The sequence below is a fragment of the Amblyomma mixtum genome, chromosome 8 (assembly GCF_055824585.1).
Source record: "Amblyomma mixtum isolate Tamu chromosome 8, ASM5582458v1, whole genome shotgun sequence".
In the NCBI taxonomy this organism is placed as follows: Eukaryota; Metazoa; Arthropoda; class Arachnida; order Ixodida; family Ixodidae; genus Amblyomma; species Amblyomma mixtum.
In genome coordinates, this window is record NC_143019.1 from 74925604 (window position 1) to 74939184 (window position 13581).

General features: G+C 48.9%; 2 protein-coding genes across 2 annotated transcripts in view; one reads left to right on the forward strand and one right to left on the reverse strand.

Annotated features, from left to right (window-relative positions):
* Positions 1–442: 442 nt before the first annotated feature.
* On the reverse strand, positions 443–11382 carry LOC149333039 (uncharacterized). The gene is made up of 5 exons (XM_089555965.1): positions 11116–11382; positions 7680–8026; positions 3607–3826; positions 1960–2199; positions 443–685 (listed from the first exon to the last, which is right to left on the reverse strand). Exons 1-5 carry the CDS (start codon positions 11380–11382, stop codon positions 443–445), a joined length of 1317 nt encoding a protein of 438 aa, XP_089412091.1.
* A 747-nt stretch (positions 11383–12129) lies between these two features.
* Positions 12130–13581, forward strand: part of LOC149333040 (hapless 2-like) — a 31204-nt gene continuing 29752 nt past the window's right edge. The window contains exon 1 of the mRNA XM_089557619.1: positions 12130–12324. Within this exon, the coding sequence (XP_089413745.1) occupies positions 12130–12324 (195 nt within the window). The remainder of the gene's footprint in view (positions 12325–13581) is intronic.

The following is a 13581-nucleotide window of genomic DNA, read 5'->3' on the forward strand; positions in this document are numbered from 1 at the left end:
ATGATGCAATGATGAGTATTTGTCATCATCAAACGGTCGTGTGACCTCTGATGTCACGCGACCGTTTGGGCGTTTGACGCATGACGACGCCCCTGATGATGGTGACGAGCAGACGGCGCCAATTACTGTGAACGACACGACACCTGCACAAAAAAACCTCGAACAGCTGACGATTCATACTCCATTGTACCTTGCATCGATATCACCAGACACTGGTGCTGAATACAGAAAAAAATTCGCGTCGCGTGTTCTCGTTTCTCAGTGGTTTTCGCCACAGGCTTGTTGCCTTTAATTTCGTGTCCGGATCGACAGGCTGACCAGGAGACGCGCACCCAATACGAAGGCTACAGTAAGTTGTACTGTAGATGCGAACAGCTTTCAGAAGTTCCTCTGGCGTATACTGGAGCTTTCACATCTCGCCTCTCCTTTTGGTTTTTGTTCACTACCGTCCAGGCGGTGGGGTGTGGCCGCACGACTTGCAGGCGTTGCACAGAGGACATCGATAGGGCGAAGGTGACTGCGGCGATATCGAGAAAGAGTCGCGGCGCGTCGACGATTTGGCAAAATCAGAGGCCGCGCTTGTGGCTTTGCTGCCACCAGCAGCTCCATATATGGAGCTTCGCCTCTTAGGCACTGATATCTCCGTGGTGGACAAGCGCGTAGTTGTAGTGGTCGCCCTTATCACCTGCACAACAGAAATGGAGACCCGTCGATACCTTCTTGGAGCTAATGAAGGATATTTGTGTGTATTGCTGCACTATTGCGGATTAAACCAAGAACTTGCAATGCAGTCGTCAGTGCCGTATGAGTAAGCACACAGTTTGTTAAGTTAGGAGAGACGACACATAAGCGACGATACTGTTGGTTAATTATTACACTCGAAAATGGGAGCGTTAATCACGAGCTCTAAACAATCTATGGCGTAAGTTGTGGCTCCTTACACTTCCGCACATAGCCGCCGTAGTCGAGTCCCGTTATTTATGAGCCGTCACATGCCACGATTAAGTATCGAGTTTCTTCGGCTTCTAATGTTACGCTTCTGATCTTTTCCACTCTGGCCTCAAGTATGTTCTAGTAAGGCTGCTCTGGCGGTCCTAACTTGAGGCGCTGATTATGAAACAAGCGTCGAATGAAGTTACCGGAAAGCCCGTAATGCGTTTTTCAAGGTATTCAGCGTATGTCAAGAAACGATGTGTACGCCAGATGGAATTATCACCTTTGCAAGAACGTTCATATTTGTTTTCTTTATTTACAGTTATATGTTCCACGACTTGATCATGACATAAGCCTCACGTGCACCGTTCGCGTCATGGGGAAGTTCTATAGTTTCGTTTATCGCTTATAGGTGTTTAATGACCCAAAGTGACCCAGGCTGTGAAGGACGCCGTAGTGAAGGGCTCCGGAAATTTCGACAACCTGGGGTTCTGCAATGTGCGCTGATATCGCCCAGTACACACGGGCCTCTAAAATTTCGCCTCCATCGAAATTCGACCGCCGTAGCCGGCGTCGAACTCGTGTCTTTCGGGCCAATAGCCAAACGCCATAACCACTGCTTCAACGCGGCGGCTCATGGGGAGCTTAAACGGTCTGCTTAGGCCTCCGTACTATCGTCAGGTTGGATTAGGGAAATGACGAAAATAAGCGCTAGAGCGGTTTAGCTGACGTTACCCTGTACCGCCGCAGTATACCGCCTCGGCGAGACGCCAACAGCTTGTGCACAGACTGTCCTAAGGCAGCCTGGTGCATCTGCACCTCCCTCCCCAATCCTTTTGTATCCATCTGCGCCTGCGCACTACAGCATTGGATAGGGGGCAATGCAATTCTAAAACGCTTCAGATATTCCTAGCGTCTCCATACATCTCCGCCGTCAAGCACCAACAGCGCTCCCGTTCTTGCCGCTTGGCGGTAGGTTTACAAAATAACGCTGCGCCAAAACTGTAATGTAGGCTAGATCTTTACCTCGGTCTCTTCGTTGTCCGCTCCATCTGCAAACGTTTCGTGAGATCCGCGCTTCTCGACTCGCTTGCGACGAACGAACTCCTCTAGGCAGTCGAGGCATGGATTGAGCTCGGTGCCATTCGCTTCCAGCTGAAATCCGGCTGCCGAAGCGGCTGCCGCCACGATGGCCGCAGTCGCCGATGAGCCGCAACGGGAAGGCGAGCGACCCGTTGGCACTAGGTCTACGATCTCTGTCCGCCCCTGCACAGAAGCCACCATGTTGCTTCCGCTAGAAGGCAAAAGTTAGAGTTTCTTGGGCCATTCAGTGGCTCTGAGCTTTAAGCGCCGGAATATATGGAGTGTTTTTACGCGTGCAGGTCGGCGAATTTCGCCCGACGGCACGCACTCGACGCCCGGCGTCGAGAAAAAAATTGGCTGTGGCTTAGCTAAGGTTAAGCCTGGATATCTCGAAGCGAAAAGATGCGGCAAGGCGGACGAGCCGCGCGTGTAGTGAATACGGCGCTGTCTTAGAAGGTTGCTTAAGAGACATGTACTGTGGCGTGCATTCCTATCGTGTGTACACCAACATATGAGAGACAGGCATTTGCTTTCCTTAAAATCAATTCTCTTTTCATTTTCCTCCCCTTACGGCGCGGTTCGGGTGTTCACTGTGACATCACGCAGTTCGCGCATGCGCACCTGTGGCTTTTTCTGACGACGGGGCCCACGCTAGCCTCGGTGTTCACTACCCTGGTGAAGCTTTTCGCTTCAAAATGCCCGCCGCCGCCGATCTGGACCCGTCAGATGCTGACGTGCAGTGTCCGGTGAGACCGAAAGCGGCGGCTGAAGCGAGCCAATAGCAGCCCAGAAAGCGCGTTCTCCCGTTTTGGCTGCCTCTGCCTGCCGTTACCAGCATGACCACTATGGCCGACGAGCTACGCAATGAATTTGGCACAGAAATTTTATTATCGTGAAAATAAACGCTGCATCCGATATGAAATATTCCTTTTTTTAGAGAACAGGACCGAATTTTGGATCTAAATGCCTACATTATCTTCCTGAAGCGAATGTGCCGAAGAAAACCGCAGCCGGTGGTGTCCGCGGCTGAGCGGGCGCCCAAAGGTGCGCGGCGCCATGCATTCAACCACAGAAATTCTTATAGGTACTTATGCACACGGGTAAAACAAGTACACTGCTGTCGAAGGGACCACTTTCGTTATTTTAACAGAAGAGTCAGCGTCGCTACTCTCGAAGACCTAATTGCTCAGTGGAATTTGCCACCTGTTGATCACAATTGCTTTCGCGTCGAGGGGTACGCGGCGGCGCGCCGTTGCTTCTTTGCTTCGTGTATCTCCAGCCGGGCGTCGCACCGCCAAGACGTTTTCTGCTGCGCGAATATCCTCGAAAAAAAACGTACGAACAAAAAACGAGCTTCATTGAGAGCGGCGCCATCTAGCGGTGGATTTCCTATAAGATAAGATAATGTCCCGTTTCTCGCATGAAATGCGTTCGTATCTTCCGGCTGCAGAAAGGACGGGCGTTGTCACATTTTGCCAAAACATGCGGCTTCCGGGGGCAGGATTCCATCCTGCCACCTTAAACTGAGTATACTGATGCGCCAAAGCCACAGAACCACCCTGGAGCGCTAAAATGGAAGTGTGAATCTACCTGCAAAGTGATGCAGTCGTCCTCTTCGTTCCTGAGTGCCTCGGCAATATCCGTGCAGCGATCGCACGTCTCCACAATTTTAAGCATCGTGCTGGTTGAACCGCGACGCGACGAAGGCGGGAACCGGGACGCCGGCCATGAGCTTCTCCGGCTGCGCGTCTTGGAGTAGCGGCAGTCCGCCGACAGCGCTGAAGTGGGACTCAAGGCGCCGCTCACGCCACTGGAAAGGGCACAATTGTGTGAGCAGAGCTGTAACGCAGAATCTCAGCTACACTCAGCTTAAGATTTCGAATTAGCACAAAAGAGCGAACTCCGCACGCATCCTTAAGGTTCACTGCGGTCGACTCCATTATGTTTTGCTACTTGCAAGTAAATTTAGGCTTTCCGCTTTTCTTTGCCTGACAACTAGGAAAACAAGCCAGTCGAAAAACACAACAGAAATCTTGCGTGTCGTCACAACAACTTTTCTGTAACGTTTTCAACAAAAAACTCGTAGTCGTAAAGCCCGCAAAGCATAGAGTCCAGAGGGAGCACTACAGAATTGCAGACTACATAAAAGTAGCAACGAAAAATGATGCAAAACAAGAGAAAAATCTTGCGTGTCGTCACAACAAACTTTCTGTAACGTTTTCAAGAAAAAGCTTGTAGTAACAACAGAGTTTTCCGTAGTTGCCGCAGAGAAACACTTCCGGATTACACACTACATTTCTGTCACTACATTTCTGTCACTACATTTCTACCGAGTCATTTCTGACCTCCAAAAGAACGGCTACCCAAGCTCATTCATCCGGCGCATTATCAGGAAACAAGAAAGGCAAAACAAAATCCGGTCTATTATTTCCTCAGACGCATGCCAGAAGCGGAAACGTGTTTGCGTCCCCTACGTGAGAGGCGTGAGCGAGACGCTCGGTCGCATTCTCGGAAAAGAAGGGGTGCTGACAACGCACAAACCGACCAGCACTATCGGTCGCCTTCTCCCCCGCCCAAAAAACCGGCAGCCCAGAGAAAAGGCCCAGGGCGTCGTGTACAAAATTCCGTGTTCCGTCTGCCCGGCGTCGTACATAGGGGAAACGAAGAACTTCGCGGAAAGGATGAACCAACACAAAGCGGACGTCCGTCACATGAATCGTCAACGCAGCGCCGTGGCCGAACACTGTGAAGGGTGTGACCACCCAATTGACTTCGACAGCACCATTGTATTGGAAACGGAAGCTAACCCACGCAGGAGGCTTCTACTCGAGTCGTGGCACATACAGCAAACACGAGAGAATGTTAATCGTTCCCTGGGGACTCTCCCCTCATCCTACGTCCATGGGCTGCGGCCATTGACCCGCAGGTCCTCCACACAGGGGCTTCAAAAGCCAAGCTGCGCTCGCCCGTAGTCACACCGTGAAGAAGGGGCCGAGCCGGTCCCGAAACGTCGTGTTTTTCCTGTATTTTACTTGGTTGGCGTCACTTACCTTCTCCTAACATAAAAGCAGCAAGGAAAAATGATGCAAAACAAGAGAAAACTCTTGCGTAACGACCAAAGCTACAAACCATTTTGTCATATTTTGTCATTTTCTTGGAATTGTTGCGAAGGAAACATGATTCAAAATCTTTCGCCAACTGCATTTAAATGCACGACGTCTCGATCCAAGTGAGCGAATGTTTAGCTTAGCTTTCTTGTTCCGCGAGCAAAATGCTTTGTTGAGGCACCGCATTTTTTTAAAGCGTCTGCCAGCGTTCCCACCCTCTGGGTCTTATTACCTCACCTTTTCTAGCTTATAAAGGCTCCGCTTATAGGTGGAACGGACGCTGTAATCGACTGAAGACGCCAACTAAATCTGCTTTTAGAATCCCTTTAAACAAATCTACATCCTTTGTCAAAAGTTTAGAGCCCAGGGGGTTTGCTTCTAAGCCCAATTGTGGCACTTCTGTAGCACTAATGGAAATCCTAGGCATCGGAGGTAGCAGGGCCAAAAACCTTCTTACCTTCAGGAGATTTTGGACGCTGAGGACACATTACGAGCAAAGCAATGTAGCCCAGAAACAAACCCCCTGGTCTCTGAACTTTTGACAAAGGCTGTTCATTTCAGGGAAGTGAAAGCCCTAGGAACTTGAGGTGTCATAATTGTAGTGAAATAGAATGGGACACGCGAAAAATTTTTATGAAAAGATCCGGGAAAGAAGTTACAGACGGTTACAGTAGCCGGTGAAGTGATGTTTCAGCGCTGCTCTTTACATGCCACCTGCCACCGCTGATAGATGCCGCGTTACGATGCTAGCCACACACGGCAGCCATCTTCCGGTTGTCCATTCCTCCAATTTCGCCGTTGCAGGGGGCGTTTCGGTCTGCTACTATCTACCACCTGTCCGATGAGAAGTAACAGGGTGATTTGTCAGGTGGCGTGTTACGCAGACTAAGACTACGGCGACGCGTAGCGGCATCTGGTGTGCTACGCTGCTAGCCACCCTCCAGGATATTCCCGTGGCAGCCACCTCCCAGGCGGCTTTTCGCTGTGGCTTGGATAACCAGCTACGCCGGCAACGACGATGCCGACTACGCCGATGAAGGCGCAGAACGCAAGAACGGGCGTCTGAGAGCTGCGCTCTATAAAAGCACACAAACCTGCGGGATCATTGCCGAATTCCTTCGTTTAGGAGCAAATTCACCATGCAGAAACAAAAGAAAAGGAAAAGAAAAGCAAAAGAAGTTATCGGAGCAAGAACGCTGGGGCTTACCTAAAAGTTTTGGTGAGAGCAGTTATAGGTAGCGAATGTGACTCGGAGGCGGCGGCTGCTTCACGGTGACACTTCCTACACCATTATTGTTGTAAAGCCTCCTAGCACAAAGGAGCTATGGTCTGACCTTGTTTGTGTGTGGATGCGTGTGTGAGTGTGTGCATATGGGCACGCTTGCTTAAAGTTGCCCCGATCCAAGCGGCCAAACACAAAGCGGCCCCCCTCCCTTGTTTACTTGGTTTATCCAGTCTGTGGTAGGGTGTTGAATTTCCCCAAGCAGCAGGTCGGTTAAGCTAAGTGGCTTAATGAATCACCTCTCATTGAATTCGATGAAATATGTGTTTAAACCTGCACTGACATCCGGCAGCACAGGCGGAGCTCCTCCATTTCATCCCCAATAGAAATGCGACTGCCACAGCTTAGATAGAAAAGAATGGCCGGGAGCCGCATTTTAATGTTAGTTTTGTTTTATCTTTAGTTTAAACTCCCGCTGACGCAGACCATTGGCTGACGTCATTCTGGTCATGGCAGAAACAGTCTTGATGCCACTTACTAACAGAAAGGCGTTCAACTTCAACGCCGCATTGCTATAAGGGCACCGTCGCCGGCGAATTACTAAACATGGTAACGTGCTTAGCACGCTTGACGAGGTTTAAAGGAACTAATAGCTTCCCAGAAGAGAAAATGTTTGGTGGATGTGGGCGCAATAGACGGAACGTGCTCCATGTGACAAGGGTGCACTGGATGGGGTTGTAGTAGAGCGGCTAGCAGAGTTGTTAATTTAAAGACTAGCGCATAAAACTAGGAGAAAGACAGAGAAGCAGACAGGAGGAGCGCTAAACATCAACTGAAGATTTACTACAACAAACAGGTACTTAAAAACACTTCGGGGGCACATGCGCACACTGGGTTAAAACGAGCACAAACTAATCAAAATGTGGCCGACTGCTTCGGAGATACATTGCTTCTTTTCAGGTCTGGGCAAGTGATGTCGTGCTGACACACTTATCACCTTCCCTGTTAAGTACCTGTTTGTTGTAGTAAATCTTCAGTTGATGTTTAGCGCTCGTCCTGTCTCCTTCTGTGTCTTTGTCCTAGTTTTATGCGCTAGTCTTTTAACTAGCAATGATAGACCAACTAGCTCAGCTTTCCGCCTTGATGGCTAGCAGAGGCCCTGATTGAACGGCCTGTGCCTATTGGTCGGTGCTTGCCCACTCCCTATTGCTTTCGTCAAGGCTGACATCCAAACATTGCCCAAGGAGCTCAGAGAAAGAGCGTCCAAGCCCCTGCTGTATCACGGTAGGTACAAAAGAACAAAAGACCCGAAACACTTTGCAGTCACCTCGTACCTCGGCGAGGTCCTCCTGTATGAAGACAGCCTGGCTGCCTGCTGAGGCGACATGGCCCGAAACTTTGGCGACGAAGGTCGTGCGATGGGTGTTGGCGGTCGGGCGATCGGCGAGGAGGGTCGACTCAGCGGAGACGGCGAGCGGCTCAGAGCCCGTGGTGTCTTGTACGACAATGGACGAGTGCCACCTCCGGAGCTAGGTGGTGCATCTAGGACAACCTGCTCAAGGTACGTTTTGTTTCCGTGGTGGATGACGCGTACAATGGGTGAACGACTTTCCTCATCGTAGGAAAGGCTAACGTCGCACGTGATGTCCTGGCCGTCTGTCTGTTCGTCTAGTGTCGCCATCTGCAGCAAGAAATAATAAAGGGAAAGGCTCAATTAATTGTGGCTAATTTAGGTTGATGTACACCCCCCGTCAAAAGCATACAGCCCAAGGGGTTTCCTTGCGAGACCTGCTGCATGCCTCGTTATGCATCGTCAGCGACCGTAACCTCCCCAAAGAGGAATGGCATCGCGTCCTCAACCCTCCCAAGCTTTTAACTGCTAGACTTGCTAGCGAGCCCCGCTGTGAAGCTTAGAAGCAAACCTCTTGGGCTGTATACTTTTGACGGGGGCTGTACATCACGTTTTATGTTCAAAGCCGCTGCTCTGAAAGAAAATGAAATTCTAGAAGCCAGAAAAAAATACCTAAAGAAACATGACAGAAGCCAACAGCCATGAATATCACGGCATGAATATCACGGCCGGCTGTATCCGCTAAAATATTGAGCACGGAGTTTTTGGCCGGAAACACAATATTAAGATTTAAACGATAACGAGAGCCCAATAGGACTGTTGTGAGTCTCCCTCAAGAGATCTTGCCGCAAACTCTGGCCTCTTCCCGTTGATTGAGTCGGTTCGTTAGAAAAATGGCTGTGGTTTATCTTGGATAAGCCCGGTAATTGCGAAAGCAATATCCGTAGCTATGCCATGGTTCAGCTGGTAGTGTAGCTGGTGGTGGTGCTTGTGGTTAGACTTTTGGTGATGCATCGGTTATGCAACCCAATCCAATTCAATTCAATTCAATTCAGTTCCATCCAATCCAATCAAATCAAATCAAATCCAAACCAATCCAATCCAATCCAATATGCTAATATGGTAGCTACCGGCCTCGCTACGCGACGGGCTGAAAGTGCAACTAGTATTGTTTTCGAAATAAAATTACGAAGCTTTGGCATTCAGTGAAAGTCTAAAGTTAACGGTAGTAAACTAACTCCTACACGATCTGCGGCACACCAAGGATACGCTGCCATTTCCCAGACCCACGAGTACTTGTGCTACGATGTGAATGTAGTGCGAACGATGTAGCGGCCTATCAGAAATGGAGAGAACACTGGAGAAAGCAGACACTGGAATGGAGAAAGCAGGGCGAGTTGGAAGCTGTTCTTGAAGTTTTGTGGGGCAAACTTTAAGAAGAGGAGTAAAGACGAGATAAAACACGCGCTGTTCCCACAAATGGCTTATTGGAAAGGAATCAATACTTAACAATAGATGCAACGATAACAACGAAAAATTGGTAGGGGTTTAACGTAGTTAAACCGAGTATACGTGCGAAAGCAGTTGTCCATTCTTCAGTTGAAGGGGGCACTAGCTCAGCCTTAAGCGTATCAAGCGATATCTTTAGTGGGTTAATGCTTATATATGCAGAATTGATCAATCTGTACTTAACCTTCATAAATGGCGGTGATTCCTCACTCCACTACCAGCGCAGTGGCGCAGCGGTTAAAAGATGCATCACTGCACTGGCAGCTGCTGTTTCTATCACAGCCAGCCGTAGGGATTATGCGACCCATGTTGGTCTTCCCATGCAACCTCTCGCACAGCTGGTGCGACGCTACTCGAGCTTACCGAGTAACTGGGGTAAGCTCGGGTAGCAACTCGGGTTGCCAGGCAACGGCAGAAGATAGAAAGAACGTACGTACATTCAGTGACAGGACTCTTGGTCGGTGCTAGTGATGGTATGAGTGCTTCTGCATTGAAACTAATAGTTACCAATTCAAGCTTAAGACTAAAACAAACATAGTATCTTCACATATAGCCTAATTCTTTCTTTGACGGCGAGAGTGATGGCTTGGTGACACAATTTTCACATCAGATGCTTCCATTACCTCGCTATTTACTGTTGCGGATACCGAAACGGGATGTGTTGTTTCCAAAAGATAGGCCGGTAATTTCAGCATTCGCGGCGATGTTCACCAACACTGAAACAGGTATCGTTGTTGTGCGAATGGTCAAGAACTTCCCAGTCTGGCCTATGTACGTGTGTCTACACAGAAGTCTTGTAACGAACATTAGATTCACAAATCAAAAACTTTACCTAGTGTTTCACCTGACAGGAGCGGGAAACGTGGTCAACAGTTTCCGCCTTCATTTGTACTGGAGGGCATGATCTTTATAATAATCCGGGGGTGAAAAAGGCTACTATTCTCTCTTATCTTTTTGCAACGTGTCTTAAAGAGTCTGAAAATCAGTGCATATATGAGACAACCGCATTCATCGAGTTATGCTCAGGTGCGAGATAAATTTTCATTAACCTTTAAAAACATTCATGAACTTTACACATGACTTTACGAAGCTAACTCGAGAAAATATGTTATTATCCCATTCATGAACAGATTGTCGCATGGCTTAAGGCACGTCACAAAAAGGCAAGAGGTCTGAGTAGCTCTGACCACCCCTTAAGAAGATAGTGCCCAGTACTGGTACAAAGGAAAGCGGAATATGTAAGCAGCGTTTCCAGATTCTTTTTAAATAAAACACAAGGTGAAATTTGTGCGCTCTTATTCTGGTGTCGTATACGATATTCCCTTCTTGTTCGGGTTCGCCTACATAGGCCAGACTGGGCGCTGTTTAACCAATCGTCTCAGTGAACTTCGCAATCACACCTCTTTCGAGGTAGAGCCGCCGCGATAGCTCAGTGGTTATGGGGCTCGCCTGCTGATCCAAAGACGCGGGTTCGATCCCGGCCGTAACGGTCGAGTTTATATGGAGGCGAAATTCCGGAGGCCCGTGTACTGTGCGATGTCAGTGCACGTTAAAGAACCCCAGGTGGTCAAAATTTCCGGAGTCCTTCACTAAGTCGTCCCTAAGAGCCTGAGTCGCTTGGGACGTTAAACCCCTTTTAACCTTATCTTTATAGGTAGGTGAAATTCCTATCTTCGAGAAAAGCGCGAGCCTTGTTTTGGCATCCTTGCTTCGGCATAGGTCTTGTTTCGATGTAAATTCTTTTGCATTTCAGACTGCAGTGCTCTCCAAGTTTTCTCCACTGTATTACACTCCGAGGAAATGTACAGAATTGCATTGAATTTTTTAAGAAAACGAAAAGGCCTGCCAAAACTTTTGAAAGCTAAGCTCCAAGTAACCTCACGGAGAAACTGATGCTGAGCTCAGCTCACCTGCGCCTGCTGACCTCGGACGTAGGATGACCTCCGAAGTGATCCTGATGCACTCGCATAGCCGGCAGCGGCTGCTTGCCGCTCGTGCTCGGCCACGTACGAAGACCTGCGGAGTGATCCTGATGCACTCACGAGGCCGGAAGCGGTTGCTTGCCGCTCATGCTCGGCAGCCGCCTCAGGGCCGCACATCTTCATGTGAGACGTCGTCACTACCACCACCATGTCGGAATCTCTCCGGCCCGCAGGCGTCAGCATCGCTTGGCTCATGTTTGCTGCTGCGACGGCGTTCCTGTCTATACGAATGCCTCTGGTGCCTCACCACGGTGCGAAGCCCGCCCAAGAGCCCGGCAGGGCTAATTTTGAAATTACTACGCGAATGGCGCGCACACCAGCCTTGAATGGTCTGGCAGCTCACTTCTTCTTCATCGCCTTCAACTAAGTGAAACGGTAAGCGTTCCTTATAGCATCGTAACAATGACAATGATGATGGGTGTTAACTAAAAGCGAACTGCGTGCAATCCGTACCTTCGATGCCACGTTACACATTTTTTTGGATGTAGTGATAAGTCCGGTTCTGCGTCTGTAAATTAAGCATTGGCTTCTTAGTGTGTTTTGTCTAGCCGCAACTCTTAAAAATCGTTCCTCTGGACTCTTCCTTTACTTTTCTTAGAGTGATGTCATCGTTATGGTTTCTACTTTGTCTTATGCACTGTTTAAGAATTTTAAAAAGATAGTCTTGCCTATATCACAAGTGAACACCATTTAATGCTTTGCTTTGAACAATGCTTTGAAAACTCCTGCAAGAGTCGGCATTGATGAGCCACAACGAAAATAAGTTGTGCACTAATCCGAAGTCAAAACCAGCCCCAGACTGTGGGGCAGCTCGGTGCAAGCGATGTCGCGTTGATGCTGTGGAGCGTCGGAGCTGAAGGGCGGGCTCGAAGACCCGGAGGAGTCGGGCGGGTCGGCGCGTCTTTAATGGAGGAAGAATGTAGACGGCACCCGTAACTCGGCATGAGGGTGCTTTTATCTGCAGCCGCTGCCTTGGCAGCGATGTCCTCGGGAGCCCTGGCGTTCGCCGATGTCCGCATGAAAGCCCTGCTCGTTCCCTGCGACAACGAAGCGTACGAGCCGGCGGAGGTTCGAAATAGCCTTACACGGTGCAAGAAAAAGATCCAGATCACGCTCTTGGTGAACAACACGCCAGGGGTAAGTGGACGATTTTGCTACAGTTGCCAGAAGCGAGCGTCGTTTAATATATTACTACCATTTCAGGCTCGGGTTCACAGCCCTCGATTTCATTCAGACATAACTCTGAGCTCCATATGTATGACATGACTTACGTAGTGATGTAGAAACCCTGAAACACAGGTTGAAGAAAAGTGTGATGCGGCTCTGTGGTTACTGCTGTGAACATCAGAAAAAAAAGGATAGGACTGTCGTAGAAAACAAGAGTGAAGCATGCATCAGGAAACAAGCATGATCGGTTAATTTTGGTGAATCAAAGGGAAGAAATTGTGTTTTACCTGAATGCAGTACGTTTCTGTGGGGAGAAGGCATTCAGTGGTTTCTTCCGCTCACAGTTTGATATGAAAAACAAACATATGACCTGTACGGCCCAAAACTAGATTGAGTGATTACTTATGGGGCTTCCTCAGGTTTGGTGGCTCCGTTCGGTGCATGGCAGGTGCGCCTAGAGCAACTGAAAGATACCATGTCCTGCACGTAACTTTAGTGGCTGCTTTGCTTATCGAGATGATGATAATAATAGGAAAACATAAGGCAGCACAAGAGCGTGTATTTCCATTCAGAATAAACAATAGTTACCGAAGAAGCTACTGGGAGAAATTAACACTTTCTTGCCTTTACGTGCACACTTCGCACGGGCTGTCACCAGGAGGAAAGCCGGTGTTCCCCGGTCTTTGCAACAAGGCTCTGTTGCATGACCCCAGGCTTTGTTGCGTGAATATATCCTGTAACGACGCCTTTAGGCGCGTTTGGGAAGTGCCACGGATGGAATTTAGCAGTCCGACCGGCCTGCAAATTAAAATGGTCACCACCACATTCAGACAGAAGGTGTGACCTGAATATGCGCGGGAATTGGCGGTTAATTCGAGGCTCTCCACCTAAACAATACTTTTGGCCCCACCTGTACGTACCTAAAGCTATTTTTTGCGGAGATACTCAAAAATCTGGAGTTCGTAAAATATAACTCCTCCGCCATCTAAGATAAAAGTTGTGCCTCGTGATCCTTTATCTATACTGCACTGATGCGTGGCCACTCATTGCGGGTTTTGTATGCAGTGTAACTTGACCTCTGCAAAAATCGGCTTCAGCCGCTTCCGAAGGCGCAATTTTCTTGACGTCTACTCGTACCATCACGAAATAATGCTTTCTGGAAACCGTACCCTACACGTTCTCTGACTCCGGAACTCTCTTGCAAATTGGATCAAAATTTAGCTGCGA